Source organism: Gigantopelta aegis, chromosome 9 (assembly GCF_016097555.1).
Source record: "Gigantopelta aegis isolate Gae_Host chromosome 9, Gae_host_genome, whole genome shotgun sequence".
Lineage (NCBI taxonomy): Eukaryota > Metazoa > Mollusca > Gastropoda > Neomphalida > Peltospiridae > Gigantopelta > Gigantopelta aegis.
The window spans coordinates 38,237,348-38,261,162 of NC_054707.1; the positions used below are offsets into that span (position 1 = coordinate 38,237,348).

The window sequence follows — 23,815 nt, forward strand, 5'->3', positions numbered from 1 at the left end:
AAGTTTTCGGTGAATATGACATGAAAATTGTTCTATGGATGACATTAAGTTGTATAGTGTTCTCGCTGGGTGAAAATTAAAGGAGGATGGTTGCGCATCCCACCACACCATTTACAAAAACACACACACAAAAACCACTTAAAAGCAACAAAATAAAACAATAAAAAAATAAAAACATTTAAGATAATTGAAAAATAATAAATAATTTTTTTAAGCGACCCCCTACTGTGGGATAACATTTTTCTGTTCTTTTTATTTCCATCTTCATCGAGTGAATCGATCGCATTGATATTCCCAGCTGATAAAAAAGTAGTTTCATTTTTGTAAAGGCGTCGTATATATTATTTGACACCCAAGATAAATGATTTTAATAATGAACACTACTACTTCCGTTTTTATAAGCGGTGATATCCCCCTCCCCTCCTTTGATGTCCAATGTGCAGACTGATTGATGTTTTGCAGTGTGAAAACAGTGTACATTTTTAAATAGGGGAGCCGAGTGCTGTAAATTATAACAGGATGCCGAAAAATAAAGAGGCGTGCAGAAAACCAAATGTGAAAAGGGGCAGCGTAACACGAAAGCGAGACAAAATGCAGCCAGAACGTATATTATACAACACAGCATGACTAAATATAGTTCAATCGCGTGGAACTAAAAAACCGCCCATTAACTCCAACCAGGACCCAAACGCCCATCTTAAATACTGCCAGGTAATGTCCATACACGTTTGTACATTTTGCCGTCGGTGAGGAGCTTTACCGACGGCAGTAATTTTTATCCAGCGGCACAAAAGTGCCATAGGTGACGCCCCCAACCGATGGCAGTTTATATGTCACCAACGGCAATTGCCGTCGTTAAGTTCGAGCCCTGTGGTTAGAAGTAGTGAAAGAGACACACAATTAACGTGCATCTACACCTAAATAAATTACTTTCCACCATTCCCCTGAGACTCCCTCAAGGACATAGCCTAGTGGTAAAGTGTTCACCTGATGCACTATAGATCTAGGTGAACCTAATGGGCTATTTCTCATTCCAGCCATTGCACTACATCAGGTGTAATAAAATATGCGATAGTTTCGGGGGGGGGGGGGGGGGGGGGGGGGGAGGGGGGGGGGGGGGGGGGAGTTTTATAACATTGATATAGCCAGGATTTTATATTGGAATGGGAGGGGGCAGTTTATAAGTCATAAATTACAGGAATTAAAGGATTTTATATTAGGATGGGAGGGAGGGGGTGGCTTATATGTTGTAAATTATAGGAATTACAGGATTTTATATTAGGATGGGAGGGAGGGAGTGGTTTATATGTTGTAAATTATAGGAATTACGGGATTTTATATTACGATGGGAGGGAGGGAGTGGTTTATATGCAGTAAATTATAGGAATTACAGGATTTTATATTAGGATGGGAGGGAGGGGGTGGTTTATATGTTGTAAATTACAGGAATTACAGGATTTTATATTAGGATGGGAGGGAGGGGGTGGTTTATACATGCATGTTGTAAATTATAGGAATTCACTGACCAGATGAAGCAACAGTTATGACAAGTCTTGTTACATCTCTCCAATGGCAGGCATGACCATAGTTAATGTAACGTAGGTACACTTGAAACTTCGATCCCGTGAAAAAAACATCTCTCGAAACAAAATTTGGTTTCTAGCCAAGTAACATAAAGATGTATGTATTCAGACACTAGCACAGTTTGACACTTTGTGCAGCAGTGATGTTAATGAATAATTATAATACAAATAAACTAAATCAAAAGCTATATTTAATGAAACAGAATAAATCACTCATATTTTTAATGAGGAAAATAGATGAACGTAGCCTTGTTGATACTTCTAATCTTAAAAATATTTGCAGGTTTTGGGAGAAAAAACTAATAACTCATATCTTAGTGTAACCAATACTATTTTATCAATATTCAACATGTACAAGATATTTTCTCTCTATTTGCAAAGATGAACAGCAATGAATCTTTTATATCCTTCCTGTAATATTGAATTGTGGTTTCGTAGTAAAATCCCTGATCAGAGTTTAAAAACCAACAAATAACAAGGTCTAGGAACAGCCAGTTATTCAAACTGCAACTTATTTGTTACATTTCTTGACCTGTCTGACCATATTACAAGGTTCATACACAAAATTGGAAGGCAAAATTCAATAATGTTTTTAGCACTTTTCACTGTTATTAGTTTTTCAAGGTCTTTTGTATTCACCATATTCAACTGGTAGCACTTGGTCTCATTTATTTTCATCAGTATTTGTAAGTGTATCCAACAATTTTATATATTTGTGATAAAATGACACAGACTAGTAAAAACGTTCAACAATAATATCAACCAACAAATTTTAGAACTACGAAGAAATATACTTGAAGGTCAATTTTAATCATTATCAGCAGAAATATGCAATTCAAGCTCTTCTCAAGATGATTTTCTCAAACTCAATCACTTTTCAAGCATTTTGACAAATTCAAGAGCTTTTCATTACGATCACTCAAATTTAAGCTTGGTTTAAAATCTGTCTGAATCCTGTATTATAAATTAAACCCCGTCTTTCCTTTCTTGTTTTCTTTCTGTTCAGTTCAACATATCAGTTCTCGTCTCTCCAGTCACGACCGGTATCTGTCTCTTGTAGTCTCCTTGGAACACAATGTTTTCTAGCAGTGGCTCTCAACTTAGTCTGGTTTGATGGTTATAGCCTATCTTTCATTATGACAGACCGCACGGTTTAAGGGGTGAGATCACTCCAATTCCTATCATTCCCATGAGACTAATTCAAGGAGTGATTGTTAGCTCCCCTTAGCATTTGAATTTGTTTTAACAAGCAGTATAAAAAGATTAAATATCAGTGCTGAATATACATGGGAAATACGGTTATATCATAAATGCCTGCCTGTAACCTACGGTAAACAATTAATCACTCCCCTCATTTTTGTTTTCGCTGAGAGGTAAATGTCTGTGATAAGAAGACACCCATAATCACCTTGTAACATGTCCTACTAGTGGGTGTAATTAGTGCAACTGGGTAGGCCTTCAGATTATATTAGAGGTCAGTTTGGTTGGCACAGGTTTTAAAATACATACACACAACAGAACTACATATATATATGTCACCTGCTAATCTGGTTGATCCTTCTTCTGATTGAGAACTCTGCTAAAACTTAATAAAAAGGTATGTAATAAAACCATATTTTATATCTCCTCTCAACTAAACCAAATGCACCAACATCTTCTGCATAAACGATAAACCAACTAACTCTGTCATAAATTAAAGTATAAAATCTCTATGGTTATTCATAGATCACACATCCATTTTCTGATTCATAGAGAGGTGTGACCCAGCTACCATCAAAAAAGGGTTGTTCATCACTGCACTGAATACTTCGAGGAATCGAAATGCTTCAGTCTCGTCGATAACACTACAGTCATAGGAAAGAGTTGCATTCATTTTGGTCACCGGTCTGTCATATTCTCCAATGTCTATCCGCGACGTGCCAATAGCTAGAATGGCAAGTTGAGGTGGATTTATCACCGCCGAAAACTCTGTGATTCCAAACATTCCAAGATTGGAAATACTGAAAGAGATATTAAACTGTTATGCAAGATGAAGCAAAGGCATAATATTTGAAGTGCATATTTATGAATTAAGACGGTTTTGAAAGAAAAAAACCCACCCACAACAGAATGATGTGGACTGTACAAGTACATGTATGTAAACAAATTAACACCAGAGAGTATTATATACTAATGAATACAGTAATAAATAACTTGAAATATAATATGTATTATCCATTCTGTGGGATGGTGCATATAAAAGATCCCTTTCTGCTAATCGAAAAGAGTAGCCCATGAAGTGGCAACAGCAGGTTTCCTCTCTCAATATCTGTGTGGTCCATAACAATATGTTAGACGCCATATAAGCATAAATAAAATGTGTTGAGTGTGTCGTTAAATAAAACATTTCCTTCCTTTCTTCCTACTTTTGCTTTCAAGTAAATGCTACAAAGAGTCTTACAAAATACCTAGGCTAAACATTTCAAACTTTATTAAAAAATAAGGACACCGTATACATGTATGTGACATCATTTTAATGTTTTCTGTACGTACACTATAGAGCAGATGGGGGAACTCATACAAATTACATCACTATTCAAGAGAAAACTATACCAACAAAATCACTATTCAAAAGAGTTAACTCTAGGTGGTTTTTACTTTTCAATAATTTTTATAAAATTGAAACAGCCTTTATTGGTTTTTCTGGCCTCGGTGGTGTCATGGTTAAGTCATCGGACATAAGGCTGGTAGGTACTGGGTTCGCAGCCCGGTACCGGCTCCCACCCAGAGTGAGTTTTAACAACTAAGTAGGTAGGTGTAAGATCACTACACCCTCTTCTCTCATATTAACCACTAACAATTAACAACTAACCCACTGCCCTGGACAGACATCCCAGATAGCTGAGGTGTGTGTGCCCAGAACAGCAAGAAAATAAGTTGAAATATTGGAAATGAAAAAATATGTAACGTTATCTCTTAATATCTGACTACAACTTGGCATAACATTTTATGATCTGGTTTTAACTTTACTTTATTATGAAGTTAACCTGTAAGTCAGTCTTTTGGTGTATCTTTAATTTACATGAATATACTCACGTAAAGCTCCCTCCTTGAAACTCATTTGGTGCAAGTTTCCCTTCTCTGGCACGCTTCGCCAATTCCTAAGAAGAAAATAAATATATGTAAATGAATACTGTAATTACAGTATTACACAATCCTGGGTGCATGCTTTCAAAACCATTTTTGTTTCAAACCTCTGTATGGTATTAAATTTCAGACATCATGAATGAGCAATGAATCCAGACCAAAATGTTTAACTATAGATCCAAGGGTCAATCCTAAATGGGGGAGGGGGGGGGGGGGGGGTCAATGACGCACTTCCCACAAGGTAAATATTTCTAAAAGTCCTTTTTATTACAAAAGACCTCTTTATCGCTCGCTGAAGAAGACCCTGCAATACTCTTTTTCTTTCTGGGTTGTTTTTTTAATACTGCCCTCCTCCTTCCCTTGTCAGTTTAGGATAGGCATGGCTCTGGATCCTGAAATACCTTCAGTAGTTATTTAACATAGGTTTCACAGCATATTTCTTATACAATGTAAACTCATAAGTGGATATAATAATACTCGCCTTAATTTTTAATGATATTTGATCAACATCTAGGTATGCAGCATTCTGCACAATTGGTGTAATTAGTCCATTATCTGTTGCCACAGCTACTGAAATGTCTGTTGTTGATACCATCTGCACTTTATCTCCTTGCTTGATTGCATTTAGTTGTGGAACTCTCTGGAAATAAACATATGAGCCGTCACACGCGAAAACCTACAACTTAGCATGACGTCAAAAACCTAGTAAACGCGGCTCAAAGTTTGAATTCACATGTAAACGCACAGTAAAGGTTGACATGCTGTTTGCATTGTTTGTTTTGGAGAATTTAGAAGATGACATCTTCTTCTTTACATGAAGATTAGTTTGAAGTAAACATATATCTGTATGTAAATATTGTTTGGTTACTATTTTGTATTTTGTACCTGAGAACATTGGTCGAGATTGTTAGCGATACCATTAGTACTTTGATACACATTTACAAGCATAGGGAGAAGTCCTATATATCGATATGGTATGCAAGTATCACACGTTTTTATAACGTACATGATTATACATAACATAAAGTTCAGCAAGTTATATACAATATTCATAAGTTAGACCAAACATCAAATTAGGATCGTATCGGGTTGCATGGGTCTACCACTCGGTTAGGCCTACCTGTTCTGTGAACTACAATCAACACCACTATTTCGACTCCTATTTCTATTTATAATCTAAATACTGAAAACAAAATCATTTCCTACAAAAATATATATACATGTATATATATATCTGTAACAATACTACATTTTTAGTTATTTATTTTACCATCGTTAGCAAACAAATTTACTGTCGTCTGCACACACATTGCGGTACGGTAACAGAAACGTTTCATTTATATACCTTTATTATACGTCATGATGTCATTGCATAAGCTGGTCTAGAGATTTAACATGCAGAGGTATAGTAGATCAATTCTCGAAAGGTTGTTTCTCCATCAACCAATTTTATTATTATTATTATTATATTATTGCTGTGTGTGTGTGTATGTGCGTGCGTGTGTGTGATAATTATTAAATTATTATAATATCTGTTCACTTTACTCACTTCACATCATTTGTATAGAAGGAGTTGGTTTTCTTTCCTTACAGATGTATATTTTAATTTTACAAGTGCCTGAAGTAGGCCTACTCTTTGAGGCACATTTTGGAATTCAAAATAGAAGACCAAGACTAAGAACAGTGCAAACGGAAGAAACAGTATATATCTGTATTAGATAATGAGTGAGACGTAGTCCAGTGGTAAAGCGCCCACCTGATGCGCGGTAGGTCTGGGATCGATTCCTGTCGGTGGAGCCATTGGGCCATTGAGCATATCAAAGGCTGTGGTATGTGCTATCCTGTCTATGGGATGGTGCATATAAAACATTCACTGCTACTAATAGAAAAATGTAGCGGGTTTCCTCTGTAAGTCTATAGGTCAATATTAACACATGTTTGACATTCAATAGCCGATGATTAATAAATCAATGTTCTCTAACTTTAACTTTAACTGTATTGGATGAATAAGATAAATACAGTCCAGTAGATGTTGACAATAATACTGAACCTAGAATCAAACACTTATCTGATGATAACACCAGTGAGAAGAATGACACTGAACCTGATCCAATTAGCACAAGTTACAGAATGCGTGCAGTGGACTGTCTTTTAGAAAACAATCTAAAAATCAAATTTATGACCATATTTTGAAGTTGAGGGAAATGGAAAAAGAGCAGAAGGAAATGTAGGCCTACATAATATTCTCGCTGGGTAAAAATTAAAGGAGGGCGGAAGCCCCCCCCCCCCCCCCCCCCCCCCCCCCCCATCCACCCATTCCCTCTAAAAAAGAAACCAGAAGAGAAAAAGAAAAAAAAAGGTGGGAAACATGGTTAGCGTATAGGCTAGCCCAAGTACTTGGGCTACGTATAGGCCTATCGTTGGGTATTGGGACTTTGCGAAAAGACATACTGCTTGTTTTAATAAAGATTTCAAGATATCTAAAAATAAATAAAGGTGATTCCCTAAATTGGGATAACATGTCTGTGTTCTTTTTATTTCTTCATCGAATGAATGGATCGCACTGATATCGCCAAGACGTTTTTGGCGTCCAAGAAAAATACTTTAATGATGAACACTGCCACTTCCATTATTTTTATAAGCGGTGATATCCCCAAAATGAAAAGTTTATAATATTTTATAAAGAAATGCCGAATAAACAAATGACAGTAATTAAAAATCATCAGTTACGACCAACTACATCTGCAATTGAGAACAAAATATCAGATGAAAGTTAGTGAACACAAAAGAGTGATTGACCGAGGCTGTTAAAATAGTTTTAAATTACGTTACGGTAACTATCGTAAGCTAATGAAGTTTTTTCACACCGCAGCTTGTTTTCTTTGATGTCGAGTGTGCTGACTGATCGAATTTTTTTTTTTCAGCGTGAAATATAGTAGGATGCGGGAAAATAAAGAGGGATGGAGAAAAATAAAGGGGTGGCAAAACACAAAAGCAGGGCAGAAAAATGCAATAGCGGACTGGCTGCCCTGTTTAAATGGAGCAGCGAGAACACTTGACACAACAAAACTAAATATAAAACCATTCGACCCTTTGTCCGCCCCAAGTACCAGATTACAACATGCCCACCATCAACCAAAGAATGAAACGATATCGTTTGACAGTACGACACCAACAAAATATGAAATTACTCCATAGTGGATACAGAAATCTGAATAAAGTGGGGTGGGGTGCAATATGTAACAGAAAATTTAAAAACATTGGTGCGAAATGTAGTTCGCTAAATTTCATATCTCTCACTAATTAGTATTACATTCATGTATGGGATCTGTAGAGTTATTTAAAAAAATTAAATCGGAATATATCGCTTTAAAAAAAATCAAAAATCAGAATATATAACTTAAAATACTTGGTAAAAATAAAATGAAAAAAGTACCGATTCCAAATCAATTGATTTCATTGAAATTGAATGGGAAGTAACCTAGAATAAGGTAATAACGTTGAAATTTCATTTGGATGCCATCTACTAACTTTGAATTTGAAAACGTGACGTCATTAATGCTGTATTTCTACAAGAGTATAATTAAGATAGAGCCCAAATACCTGAGATTTAGTTTTGTAAGGTTATTATCTGTTATTTACTAAACAATAAGACAAACTTTTTTTTTGTGCTAAGTTGTAGGTTTTCCCATGTGACGGCTTATATATTATTATATACAAATTATTCATACAGTGTCAACATTGAACAAAACACAATTAAAATTTAAAACAATTACAGTTTTAATTACAATTTCATGCTCATTGTATATTGGCTTCTATATTCTTTAAAATATTTGAAGAATGGTCATGGAAAAATATATTTTGTCATGGAAAAATCTATGTGAAATAAAGCTCATTTAGCCCATGGAAATTAGCAGTCAGAATCTAAAATTGATTATCCATGGATATCACATAGGATAAATATACAGCATGACCATATCATTTTCATTTAAAAAACATTTTAAATTTTAAATTACTTTGAATTATCTTAAAACCTTTAAATTTGTTTGTGTGATTGTAATAAGTCTCTTGGGTTGCAGTAAACAATTTAATATTTTTGAAGGTGACCTCTCATCACTACAGCCACCCTCTCTAAAACAGAAAAGGCCAGTGGCTTTATACATTTTAAAAGTCAGTTTTCTGACCGCATTACAAACTATTAGTGGGTAAACCGAGATAGAAACAAAATTCTATGACTATCCATGCTTTTTCATAACCAAGGAAACTGGAAACTCTGGCTACTTATTTCAGTTAGCAACAAGCCCCCATGTCTATGCACCACCCCAGGGCTTTAAGACTGCATCAAAGTCAAGGCGATAAACGTGCCCAAAATACATATGTCCAAAATAATCACGCCCCAAATTAAGTACAAACATCATCATCGTTACATGCTGACCTCAAACTATTTCACCTCAAAACCACACTGAAATGTTATGTTTAATTATATTAAAATAACTTGAAATGCATTTCTGAATATTGACAACTCTCCAGCAGCTGTTAATGACAGTACTGAACTAAAACGACCTTCCTGCGCTTAGAAAAGACAAAAGTCCCCGTTGTGCCCAAATTAGTGAGAGCTAACGCCCTGCAGACAGGATAGTACAAACCACGCCCTTTGTTACACCAATTGTCAAGCACTGGCTGGAATGAGAAATATCCCAGTGGACTTACCAATGGGGATCAATCCTCAATCGCAAATCAGGCAAGTATTTTTTACAATATATTTAGTTTTATGACATACTTTATCTCTCAGGTTATTACACACACTGGGATTTGTTTTCATTACAAATTACCTGCAATGCAATAGCTGCTGCTTTGATTATGAAATCATTCACAGACACCTTGATACCTTCACCTGAAACATAACAAAAATAATTCACTTCCATATTTTGTAATATTTTAATTATATAAAACAAATGAAGTTTCTGAACAAGTATACCCCTGGGGAAGCATGAACAATGAAACCCACTTCTGACAAATGGGTTGCTCTGTATTATTAAATGGGTTGCTGCTGCATACAAAGAAATGATCTTTGGTATATTAGTGCTGGGTTACAGGTTGATGAATATGGCTTACACAGGGCTTCTAGATTATTGTAGCCCCACTCCCATAGCTAGTGATATTCAATGTTGGGCTAGTAAATAACTACTATTGTCATGCCAGACGACAAGTGAATTTGTTGGGGGTTTTAGTCAAATGTTGCAGTTAAGTCTATTTTGTAAATATGAATATACTGCCTCCATCCCATTCCCAATGTTAAGTGTTTTTAAGCTCTATCTCCCTCTTTCGGTGACATATCTGATTATTACTATTATTTAGTAAAATTGTATTAACTTAAAGTAAAGTAGGGCTAGTGAATTTTTAACCGTGGCTAGTAAATGTTTTAAATCACTGATCCCATGGCTAGTGTTTTTTATAACAATTCTAGCAAAGCACAAATTGGATTGTAACTAGTATACTGGGATATAAACCAAATAATGGAATGTTGCATCACACTATGATTTATTTAATATGAGTTATCTCTCTACTTAAATACAGAATGGAAATTTAAAATTTAAAATTTAAAAAAGCACCAGAACTTTGCTCAAGATTTCGGTTAATTTTTAATACTGCATATAAGCTCGTATCTTTTTGTGTGATCCAAGCCTAAAACCTCTTTCAGATATGGTTCAAGTTAAAAGATGAGAATTTAATATCAAAGATGTATTTCTTACCTGCTAATTGTTTTCTTAACTTTGTAACAGATTCAATATTGCAGTCTACTGTAGCATAAGAATGTGGTATTGTGGTCTGAAAGTAAAGCACTCATTTAAATAAAAGAGGCCCATTAAATGCTATTTTTAACAATATAAGAACTGTGCTGCAGAAATATATTAATAAAAAAAACTTGATCATAAAATAACTGACCCCAGGGTACAGGTATGCATGTTTTCAGGTTTGCATAAAATGCAGTTTGAGCTAATACAAACATTAAAAACAACAAAAAACACATTGGTTTGCCAAAATTAACATATGCCAGAAATTTCAACATAATTTAATTGTAAAAAAGCCATAACTACCAAAACTATTTCACACTGCCTAATAATTAGTGAAAGTACCTTTTAAAATGCTCTTTAAATACAAAGTGAAATACAATTCTTCAATTTAGGTTCCTTATGGATGAGAAAATTATAAATTATCTTGTGGTTACATACCACCATTAATTACTCAGTGCAATTCAATTTCATTGTCAGAATATATTCTATGAAAAATAATAAAGTGACTGTTAATTTTAGTGAGTACTCTCCCTTGAAAACTACCTTACAAAAAATCACCATACATTGACCACAAATATTTTCTCAGCCACCCTTATTCCAGAGCACCACCTCATTTTGCTGTGATGCAAGTGGCAGTATTGAACATGCACAATTATTATTTGTTATTACTAAAAATAACAAGTAACGTCAATGGGTTATTTAAAATACTACAGAGGTTAACCTCCTTGTAATCATCAAAGAAAGATTTCAAAAGGTAGTTTAGATAGAACTAGTTCCTAAATCGGACTATATTAAGCTACAACAACAACTAGTAATGACACAACACATGGTGGTGTGGTGTGCCTTGTGTATTTATATGTTTTATTTGAGGATTGTCTGTTATTTCTTTTACGTTCATCTGGGTATGAACAAAAACATCAGATCATCAGATATGATGTTCCTGGTGATGCTTCGACCAGAAGCAGTCAGGCCCTTATAAAGGGCCTTATGGGCAACCTAGGGAGACACCACAGCATCGTAGAGGTCTAAAATTAACGAGCTACTCTCGATTCACTAATATCAAAACTTATATTAGCTCGGCCATTTACCTTTCGACCGACCATTCAAAATTGCGCCAAATTCCCTCGATCAAAATTGCGCAACCTTTTCTCTTTGGCATTTAACTGCTCCATTCAAATTCCATAGCACCACCACCACCACCACCCGCCTGCTACCGATTTGATCGGGCTGCTGGTGCTCCCTTGCACCTGCCAGTGCAGGCGGTCCCTCCTCTCCCCTCCCCCCACCTTTCCTGTCATGGACGGAGGCCGGCCGGCTCTTGTGCCCACGACAGGCGTGCACTACAACAGCTTGTTCTGAATGTGCACGTAAAACCCTATAACATGACATGACATGACATATGATGTTCCCCGATGATGTAATTTTTACGTTCATCGAGAATTGAACAAACTCCCATTGCTACGTCTGGACCAATGGGATGACGTTATATTGTAATGAATATAACAGAAATTTAATTATATTACAATATACATAATGTAGATAATTTCATAACTATAATCTAGTCATAGTTTTTATTCTCAACAATGCTGACATTTGAGACTATCTTCATGGAACACTAATGTGCCACATCTCACCAGCTGAGCAGACATCCCATGACCCACTGCATCTCAAGAGAGTTCCCGAACAACTGAGTTACATTAAAAATATATATACTGGAAGGGCATATTTAAGTTCCTAATACCGGCCAATTGGGTAGATGTAAGGCCACTACACCCTCTTCTCTCTCACTAACCACTAACAATTAACTAACCCACTATCCTAAACAGAGAGCACAGATAGCTGAGGTGTGTGCCAAGGACAGCGTGCTTGAACCTTAATTGGATATAAGCACAGAAATAAGTTGAAATGAGTTTCTATTTCGAGCCCCACATCAGGCTACATACTTTAGATTGTGTAAGTCTACTGGCTATGGTTTTCCTCATGCTGCTGCTGGGTATGTCGGTGAACGGTTCCCCATCGACAGGTGGCAGGGCAGTGGGTGATGAGGGCGGTGTCGGTGCAGCAGAATCACTGGGCGGAGGTTCAGACTGTATTGCAACTTTGTGAAGATTCTTTGATTTGACTAGGTTCAAAACATCACTGGATAAAAGAAAAAAAATGACGTCATATGGTTAAGGACCACACAGATATTGAGAGGAAACCCACTGTCACCACTTTATGGGCTACTCTTTTCGATTATCGGTAGCAGCAAGGGATCTTTTATATGCACCATCCCACAGACAGGATAGTACATACCACAGCCTTTGTTACACTAGCTGCGGAGCACTGGCTGGAACGAGAAATAGCCCAGTGGGTCCACCGATGGGGATCGATCCTAGACCAACTGCACATCAAGCGAATGCTTTACCACTGGGCTATGTCCTGACCCTTCATTCAAGAGGATTTAAGATACTAAGAAAAGGTTGGGGTTTTTTTATTTAACAACACAACACATTAATTAAATCAGTGTCTATTAAATACACTGTGGGTAGAAAATGAATCCTTGGGCACAGAAAGAACATGAAATTCTAAACCATCATCTGTTTAACAACAACACAGTATATTGTCTTAATTAGTGGCTATTAAGTGTCAAATGTATGGTGTATATGACACAATGTCCAGAGTGTGAGAGAGAGTTTTGTTTATATGTTAATAATAGAAGATTTGACTAAAAAAACAAAAGTAATGGTGATTTGACTAGCCAAACACTGAGAGATGTTCCAGTGTATCTCAAATACATATTGTTTTCAGGCACGATAAATCAATGTTTTGGTATGCATTCATTTATCCAATCCTGTCCAGTGTGTGGTGTATGCTATTTAACACATCAGAGTAGTTCCAAACATTAGCTGAAATCGACTAAAACAATAATGACTAAACAAACCCTTTGAGCAAACGACCATGAGGTCCAGATGCGGGAACATCCTCAGCATGTAAACCGTACTCTTCAAGAAGTTTCCTCACCGAGGGGCCTGCCATAAAGCTAAAATACAAATACAAATACAAATATACATACATACGTACATACATACATACATACACACACAGACAAAAAGACCGACAGACACACACACAAATACATGTAATATATATTTCTCCCATCTCTAGCTATGCAAGACAGACCCATTCCATGACGTCAACCCATACGGAATAAATCTGTCTTGTATAGGCTATGACGTCATTGCATTTAACATGGAGAGTATTATGTTGTTGGCAATATAGGATGTCATATTAATGCGAGTTGGTTAGTTCAATATTTTAAAGGCTACCTTGTTAATTTGTAGTGTATATATCCTGGTAACACACTACCAACAAGCAAATAGTTTTAGCCAATAAGAAATGTAGATATGTTTTGTCAATAAGTTATTTGAAGTTTGTATTATAACAATGCTTTATTTTAGTTTACTTCTGACTTTTGAAGCTAATTTTCTGCTAGTGCTTACTCGATGTACAATTTACAATCAATTTAAATGCCTTTATTATCTACAACATGCTCTTTGCCCACAAGAATTAAACTATAAGAGATACATGTATGTTACTGTTATAAGACTACTTGCAAATTATAATCCTGATTAAGAACCCTTAAAGCTGCAATGTCTGGTTTCAATCGTATACAGTCAAGTTCTAAGTTCAAATACAAGCATATCTGCACTTTTAATTCACTCGCAAGTTGTCGTCATTAACGCATATCGTCAAATGCTTACTAGCCAGTTAGAACAATTCTCGCCATTTTGTAATACCGAGCGCATTCTAGCAGCCACTTCCTAGCAGCCAATTACGCTAGCAGCCAATTTCAGCAGACACGCATGGCGACGTTCTAAACACCGGACCATTACGCCTTTTATAATGTGTGTTGTGGTGTGGGCTATACGATACTAGTTGGACATCCTATATTACCGTAGTACAGACGGATTTTTAAAGTGATACTTCAGATATAAAAGTGCTTAATAAAACGGTTAAGTTGTATTTATACGGATATTAGTAACAATAAGACTGTGAAAATGAGTCTTGGTTGTTATTTTGTTTTTGTGTTGTTATTATATAAAGATACTCTTTAAAACTCTAAAATTCTTAAGTTGTAGTGAATAATTAAAAATTAGCATAACAGTGTGTATAAAAGTGTGTGAAATACAGGTAACAATCGAAAGGCGTATGAGTCCGGTGTTTAGATCGTTGCCATGAGGGTCTGCTGAAATTGGCTGCTAGCGTAATTGGCTGCTAGGAATTGGCTGCTAGAATCCGCTCGGTTTTTGTAATGCAACAATAGCCGAACCGTACTATTTTTAGCCCAGAGGGAGCCCGGCAAAAGTGTCCCATTTTCAAAATAGTGGGTTTATTTTTAACTTGGAAAAGCCAGTGTAGTGAAACCAATTCGGAGTGCGGCGTCTTATATGCTTATATGCTTCTGTTCTAAATGCTTAAATAATAAAAATATTCCAGACATAGCCGCTTTAATTATGACAATGGTAGTCACCAGAGGGGTGTCTGGGTGTGCAGATGATCCTTGTTTTGACAATTATTGTTTTTAATAAAAAAAAATTGTTGTTGTTACAAAAATTCCTGGCAACAAACATGGATAAAGTTTGAATGGCTCATACATTATGTACTCACTTTATCCATGTGATTATTCAAATGTGTTAATTTTATTTCCATGCTTATATCCAACTACTGGCTAATGCACGTTGTACTGGGCACACACCTCTGCTATCTGGGTTGTCTGTCCAGGACAGAGGTTAATAGGTTAGTTGTTAGTTGCTAGAGAGAGAAGTCAATGTAGTAGCTTTACACCTCTTCAATGGGTCATTAAAACTTGCTCTGGATGGGGGCCGGTACCGATGTACAAACTCAGTACCTACCAACCCTAAGACTGATGGCTAAATCACCACACCAACAATGCCGACCGTGTGATTATGAGTGTCTTCTGAACGTATGAATTAATGAGTATATGGCACTGAGACTGTTCAGTTTTATCGACTGCAGTATATTGAAGGTCAAGTACAATTAAGGGCCATGGTCCAAGAAACAAGTGGCAATGCAGGCCTCAACGTGAATAAAATTGAGGGTAGTGATTAATTGCTACCCTAACTTAAGATTATGGGGAGCCAATTAACATATTACCATACTGATATAAATTCACTTGCAAAGAGGGGCTAAATATATCTCTCCTTGAACGAGTCTCACGGGAACAATGAGGGATAAGAGTACCTAGATCCCTTTAAATGGCAAGGTCTGAAATGTCAACATGCATGAACGTTAACAGAACTTTAAATTGGAGAAAACTTGGAGGGTTTTCTCTTTTATAGATACATCACCTGTCCTCAAAACTAGTCACTTGAGGACAGGTGACGTTGAAAAGAAATGGAGAAAACTTGGAGTGTTTTCTCTTTTTTATAGATACATCACCTATCCTCAAGGGACTAGTTTTGAGGACAGGTGATGTTGAAAAGAAATGACTTTAATCAACTGTGGACTCAGTCAAAGAGAAAATCAATTCTCATGACTTTCTTCAAGTCAGAATGACAGCAGGTTACCTTGTGTGGGCATCAGGAACTGGTCTGGCTGGTGCTTCAGGAGAACTAGGCGTCGGACGAGAGTCACCAGTCTCTACAGATGGAGGTGTCACGTCTTTGGGAATCTCAACATTCTGCCAATCGTCTCCTTCTTCGACCATCAGGGCAATTAAAGTGCCAATTGGTACATTCTTCGTATTTTCTGGTACCTGCAAAATTACAGACAACATTTTGTATACACCTATTAATAACTCATTTGTATATACATTATATACACTTATTATTAACAATAAATCAGTTCTACATGTTATATATACATCTAATAATAATAATAAATCAGTTCTTGAGCAATAATGTATTGAAATTTTATTTGTCTATAGCCTAAATCCGGTTTCCTACAGCATTATCTTTATTTTAAATATGTTATCTTTCTACACTAATGTAGACTAAAATGGAGCAGAGCGGATAATTTTGTCATGCTCATATACCACTACGGTTTCGAGCATGTCCATCCCGGATCCCGTCTCTGGATTGCCAGACCGGATCCTGGACATGAGACTAAAATGGTGTTTACAGTCAAACCTCGTTAATCCAGACAGAATGGTTTTCCCACAAATTGACCGGATAAACGGATTTCCGGACTACTGAATCATGTCCAGAGTAGTCTCCCTTTGATTACAATTTTTTTTTTTTTTTTAAACTGAACATACACCTCTGGGTTTAAATCGGTTCCAAAACAACGTGGTCTCCGAGCTTTGGCAATTACGAATGGCTTAATGTTTATTTCCCCGGTAGCATTTGCACACAATGCAACTGTTATTCTCTCCTTTGACCATTTAACCCCTTTCACTGGCTTTGATGCGAAAGTATAATTTGGACCCAGTTTAAAAAACAGTCCGGTTTCATCCATATTGAAGATATCTTCCCGCTCATAGTTCTTCAACATCTTCTTCAACTCTTCTCTGCCACTAATTACTGCAGTGTTGTCAGCACTTGCTGCTTCCCCCTGGTACACGCATTTGGTGACGTTGTGTCGGGACTTGAACCGTGACAACCACCCACGGTAGTATGCGAAATCTGTTATATTCAGTTTAACACCTAGTTCTTTTGCTTTCTCAATCAACATTTGATTGTTGACTGCTGCATTTCTATCAGACATATCGCTCAGCCATAAGTACATTGCCTCTTCTAGTTTCTGGTTCCTGGCGTGGCGGGCTCGTGACAGTGCGGATTCATCTTCGGCAATGCCTAACCATTTTTTTTTTTTTTCACAATGTCGCCAATAGTCAACTTCCCGATGTCATGACCAAAAGTGTTACCGAAATACTTTGCCATCATATCAAGACTAGCTTTGGGGTTTTTAAACTTTGTATTGACATATTTCTCTCTTTTCACAGGCTGTAATCTCGTGACGTTTTCTTTTCTTTGGTTGGTTTTCCATAACAACAGTTAGAAAATGGTGTCAAAACCTTAAAAGTTTTATCTTTATGCCCCAACCAGATGGCAACAGTAACTCAAAATTGATTATCCTCAATTGAGTGGACATTGTTAAGATAAGAAGCATTAAATTAAATGGAACATCGATCAAAGGAAATTTCTTACAAAATGTGCATTTCTCTGTAAGTATTTAAAAAAAAAAACATGTGATATCCCTTAACTCTGACTATTTGTCTTTTGTCGACCAATTGTAACAGTAACTCAAAGTTAATTACCCTTAATTGACTGTTTTAAAGTTTATAAAACACAACAGGATCATAGAGCGGTATATCTAACACAGTCCCTCCTGCCATGGAACCCTCCACTGGTGAAGTCAGAGATCGGATCTGTGGTGGGCGTGCCTGAACCTTCGTGGATATGGGCATGTTAAACGAGTTTCCATTCCATTCTAACACAGTGCACCGAACCGATAAGTGTGTAAAACAAACAGAGGTGTGAAACCCCTTGCAGCCATTAGAGCTCGTGTGGATTGCCTGGCTGGTCTTAACTGGTCGCGTTTATTGAAGGCAGGGGATTTGTTGTTTTAGCAGTAACCGGTTAAATGAAACAAATTTCCTTTCTTCTTGACACTTTCTTTTGGATTTTGACCGCCCGGATTCGAAAGCTGAATATCCGGACTAATGAATAAATTTGCAAAGTAGCCATTTCGTTTTGTCGTTCATCTGTTCGGAAAGTAGGGTTTCCGGATAATCGGAGTCTGGATTAACGAGGTTCGACTGTATATATAACCATGTACTTGATCAACAAATTTCCACTTACAGTATTTGACGTATATTAAGAGCCCAAGGTGCTTAAAAACTTTAAAACGTGCAGGGCTGGATGCTTATTCAGATTTAGTTTAATGCTCGACTTTCAGAACCATTCAGTTAAGAAACATATTTTAAACGTGAAAATAGGACTTGGTTCCATATTTCAGTAAACTAGTCAGTTAGTTATAATATCCTTTTGCCTGGCATATGTATATAATGAGCTCCATTATGATTTGCACAATCAAGTCAAAATATTAATTAGACTGAAACCATGCAATTTATACATGTACCAATATTTTGGCAAGAATGCCTTCCTCTTCATTCTCCATGCTTACAACAGCCTTGTCTGTTTGAATGTCACAGAGAACATCTCCTGGGCCCAATTTGTCACCTGGAAAAGAACAACATTCAGTCTGAAAAATGTACACTTATTTTTGTTATGTACTTGTACCTATAGTTTGTTTGTTTGTTTTGTTTAACGACACCACTAGAGCACATTGATTAATTAATCAATCTATGGGATGTCAAACTTTTGGTAATTCTGGCATGTAGTCATCAGAGGAAACTGCTACATTTTTCCAAATACAGTGCAAGGGATCTTTTATATATATGCACCTTCCCACAGACAGGAAAACACATATCATGGCCTTTGACCAGTTTTATTATACATCAATGGCTTTTAACTCTAAATACCGGCCTCAGTGGCGTTGTGGTTAGGCCATCGGTCAACAGGCTGTAAGTACTGGGTTCAGATGCCAGTCGAGGAATGGGATTTTTAATCCAGATACCTCCTCCAAACCCTGAGTGAGTGCTCCGCAAGGCTCAATGGGTAGGTGTAAACCACTTGCACCGACCAGTGATCCATAACCAGTTCAACAAAGGCCACGGTTTGTGCTATCCTGCTTGTGGAAAGCGCAAATAAAAGATCCCTTGCTGCTAATCGGAAAGAGTAGCCCATGAAGTGGCGACAGCGGGTTTCCTCTCAAAATATGTGTGGTCCGTAACCATATGTTTGACACCATATAACCGTAAATAAAATGTGTTGAGTGCATCGTTAAAGAAAACATTTCTTTCTTTCTTTTTTAACAGAAAACCAGTCTTGGTGGTATAATGGTTATTCCATTAGTATTAATGTTGATCTACCTACATGTATGCTAGCCATATTATATCAACTTCTCTTTCACTACAGCAGAGCTTCTAGAATTTTTATAAAATCCACTAGCCATGGGATCAGTGATTTTTTAAATTTACTAGCCACGATTAAAAATTCACTAGCCCTACTTTACTTTAAGTTAATACAATTTTACTAATTAATAGTAATAATCGGATATGTCACCTAGAGGGAGATAGATAGGCATGGCAATAGTAGTAGTATTTACTTGCCCAACATTGAATATCACTAGTCATGGAAGTGGGGCTACCATAATCTATAAGCCCTGCTACAGCTAACCACTAATCTTCATCAATGCATGGACAGGCAGGTAAAAGTGAATATTTTCTATAGTAGTTTGTCCATCCACACAATCTGAAACTATTTCATTATAAATTCAGACCTATACATTGGAGATACCCGTAACAAATGGAGGAGAGAGACTAATTGCTCCCCTAAGGTTGACTAGATTATTGTAGCCCCACTCCCATGGCTAGTGATATTCAATGTTGGGCTAGTAAATAACTACTATTGCCATGCCCGATGGCTTGTGAATTTTTTTTGGTCAAATGATGCAGTCAAGTTTATTTTGTAAATATAAATATCCTGCTCCCACGCCCACCCATACACCCTCAAATATTAGTGTTTTTAAGCTCTATCTCCCTCTTTAGGTGACATATCCAATTATTACTACTGTTTAACTTAAAGTAATGTAGGGCTAGTAAATTTTTAAAATCACTGATGCCATGGCTAATGAATTTTGTGAAAATTCTAGAAGCCCTGTAGGGAGTCATTTAGGATATTACTGTTTTGATACCATATAAATTCACATGCTAGTCTCAGTGGATGCCAGAGTGATAGCTCCCCTTAAATGGTGAGGTTTGTAAATTTGTGTATACCCACAAATGGAACATCTATACTCAGTATATACATGTATTTTGCAATCAAGACTTCTTAATTGTACCTTCTTTTTTCAGCCATTTCACAAGAGTTCCATCTGCCATTGTTGGTGACAAAGCTGGCATTTGAATTTGAATAGTATCTGGAACAAAGAAGGTTTTGTACAGTTAGTATTCATGAATACTTTACAAATTCACTTCTTTTTTTTGTCAGGGTCCCATGTCTTATGGGATTGGGAAAATTATAACAATTTAAACATAATTCAGTATTTGACAAATTTTTGAGAAAGTCACTATCCCTCGCAGAAGCTTTGGCTATATTCCACTAGCCCAGACCAAACATTCACTAACCAGAATGGGGGCTAGTGGATTTGTTGAACTCTACATAACTGCTTTGGTGATGCAATGCACCTTTGGTATATTAATTTATCACCTAAATAGACAATAATAACAAAATTATTTACACATTAAATTAGCAATTTTCTGGGCTATGTAATGCTTTTGGGAAGTTGCCTACATATATCTTCAGTACTGCCATTATAAAGTAGACATACGTATACTTACTTACATTAAATAAAATATTGTTTACTTTTTTTTAAGGCACATTCTCAAAGTTGCAAAATGGTGCCTTCCAGCCAAAATTATTTATTAACTTTTGCTTTGAAATGTAAACACTAGACTTTTAAGTTTTAACCGTATCAGAATATGACCATAAAAAACAGGTAAAAGAAAAGATATTGGAGAATATTTAAAGGATGCAGGGCTTGAACTTAAGTATTTGTCACCCACAGCATTTTTTTTTTAATGCCTTTAGTGAAACGACCCACAAATGTCAATTTTCAGCTTTTTAAAAGTCTGTCTCAAATGTACAAAATTGAAAATGTGTATACAATTTTTATGCATACATTTTTCCAGCATTGAAGAGCTTTACCGAAAGTAGGAACTTTTTTTCATGCAGCAGCAGAAAAGTACCATCGGTGACACACCAGACCTAGGTTCTATCTCAATGATGGCAACTGATTATTGAGGATGACAAATGGAATTGAATGACAAACGGAATTGGATGCAATGAAACGAACACTCTGTACAAGTACATATCTTCATTTCCTCAAAAACTTTCCTACTATTAGTACTCGGTATTCGAGATTAATGGTATCCCGATATCCCGGGGATACCAGAATTTAATTTTGGATACCAGACTTCAAGAACCCAGTATCCCACCGGGATACCATATAATACTAAATTCTCAGGTGGGATACCAGATTTTGAAATGTTAGTATCCAACTGGGATACTGGCCAAAAAAAATTAATCTCGAACACTGGTACTAACAGGAAATGGCTGATACACATGCTCAGTGTTGTTACCAACTTGTTGTTGCTATAACTTGTTACCAACAGTAATGTTTTCACTTCAGAAATAAAATGTTGAAAACATTTTCCATATAATCACTTGTTTTTGTTTACACAAACATTCTGATAGGTAATAATTAAGAATGTCCTTTTTCTATCATCTTCCGAAAACCATCCTGTGCAGTTATCAAAGTGAATCACTTATTTTAACTATATATTAATCAAACCAGTTTATTGGTTGACATGATTGGGATACACCATTTATCCCGTAGAAAACTTGTTTATCAACAGTTCGAAGGGACGTAGAAAGTGTGGTTCTTTCAATGTCCGAATATTGTTACATACCCTATACAACATTTTAAATTTTTTACGGATTCGGACATCTCTGATTGAAAAAAAAAACTCACTTACTTGGCACCAAATTTGTCATGTGATCAGAACGGTCATTCTGTCTTTTGTCTCCACTAACTATCGTCTGATATTTTGTCCTCAATTGCAGATATAATTGGCTGTAATTGATGATTTTTACTTTTTGTCATTTCCGTCATTCTTTTTATTCAGCAGTTCTTTCTAAAAATATTATAAACTTTTCATTTTTGGGGGATATCACAGCTTATAAAAACAACGGAAGTGTTTAATGTTTATCATTAAAATAATTTATTTTGGGTGCCAAATAATATATACACCGTCTGTACAAAAACGAAACTACTTTTTATCAGCTGGCGATATTATTTTATCACAGCAATTGATTCATTTGATGAAGATGAAAATAATAAAAAATGTATTCGACATTAGGGGATCACTTTACAAACATCTTTGTTGTTTTTCGTATATCTTGAAATCTTTATTAAAAATAATAATATTAAAACTTTGATCGGTTCAGCAAAACCAGAACTGCCCGTGAACGTCAGATGGATAACATCTCCAGTTCAATTAAAAGACGAGTCGGCTTGTATTTCGTATAAACTTTTTTTTCACTTTTTTTGTAGGCAAAATAAGAAGTATGTTTTTCCACAAAGTCTATCAACATATAACAATATAATAACCATTCCCCCCCCCCCTTTTTTTTTTTTTTTTTTTTTTTAGCTTTTCGTTGGGTTTTTGGGGGGGGGTTTAAGGGTGTGGTGCCACCCTTCTTTAATTTTCACCCAGCGAGAACACTGCTATATATATAGCTGGTATTCAAAACTTGTGGCACCATGTTTTAACCATTTCTCAATCAAAATAGTGCAACAAATGAACACACAAACCAAAAATGTATACTTGCATCATTATTAACAAAACAAATCTTCGAACGACAACATAAAACATTTGCACGCCATTTTAAATTTGCTAAATAGAAGGAAGCAACTTGCCCTGCACATTAAGAAAAGTATTGACATAATGTGTGCCCTGCACTAGTTTATCAATTACAAGTCTTATTTTTAATTTATATTAGGCAGGGCATTATAAAAACTTAAAGAAAAGGAGTTTTAGACTATTAACTATTCAGTTGCACGCACCCCCCCCCCCCCACAACAAAAAATCCTAGCTACGGCCCTGTTAGGTATGCATTGAAGTGGTATTCAGTGTGATGGTAGAATGCAGCATTGTGCAGCGTATTGTGCACAAAATTAATTGTTACCTTTTTTTAAATATATATTTTAATTTTTATCATTTGTTCAAAAAGTGTTCCCTGAACAAATGTGTTGTCAATTATTTGTCCATATGTACAAATAGCAAAATTGATAATGTATTTTTAATTTGGAAATTGCTATAGTCAGACTTTATTTTAATATTCAGTTTGCAAATTTTAATTTAAAATTGTGTAGGCTATAAATTAATAAGACTATAAATTATAATTTATAAATTCGGTCTTATTAATTTTAAATATGTTCACAGTATATGAAATATCTATTTTATAGTTTTAATTATACCGTAACATGCAGAATTTAAATGGAAACATCTTTCCACTGATGGAAATGTTTGTCTGTAAAGGCAATGCACATTAAAAACCGATCGTCCTCCAAATTTAATAAACCTAAGAATGGCAGACGCCATTTCCCCAGAGGTGATACTTTCTAGCGTTTCTCTCAATGTTACGCCAACGTATCGTTGTATCAATGCAATGTTTAACA

At 36.0% G+C, this 23,815-nt stretch overlaps 1 protein-coding gene across 1 annotated transcript; it reads right to left on the minus strand.

The window, feature by feature from the left end:
• Positions 1 to 1,897: 1,897 nt before the first annotated feature.
• LOC121380924 (pyruvate dehydrogenase protein X component, mitochondrial-like) lies at positions 1,898 to 23,760 on the minus strand. Its single transcript, XM_041509962.1, has 11 exons — positions 23,615 to 23,760; positions 20,414 to 20,491; positions 18,590 to 18,690; positions 16,075 to 16,262; positions 13,428 to 13,526; positions 12,448 to 12,643; positions 10,463 to 10,538; positions 9,542 to 9,603; positions 5,191 to 5,349; positions 4,659 to 4,723; positions 1,898 to 3,583 (listed from the first exon to the last, which is right to left on the minus strand). The coding sequence occupies exons 1-11, from the start codon at positions 23,736 to 23,738 to the stop codon at positions 3,310 to 3,312; spliced, it is 1,422 nt and encodes a 473-aa protein (XP_041365896.1). The 5' UTR covers positions 23,739 to 23,760; the 3' UTR covers positions 1,898 to 3,309.
• Between the last annotated feature and the right edge of the window lie 55 nt (positions 23,761 to 23,815).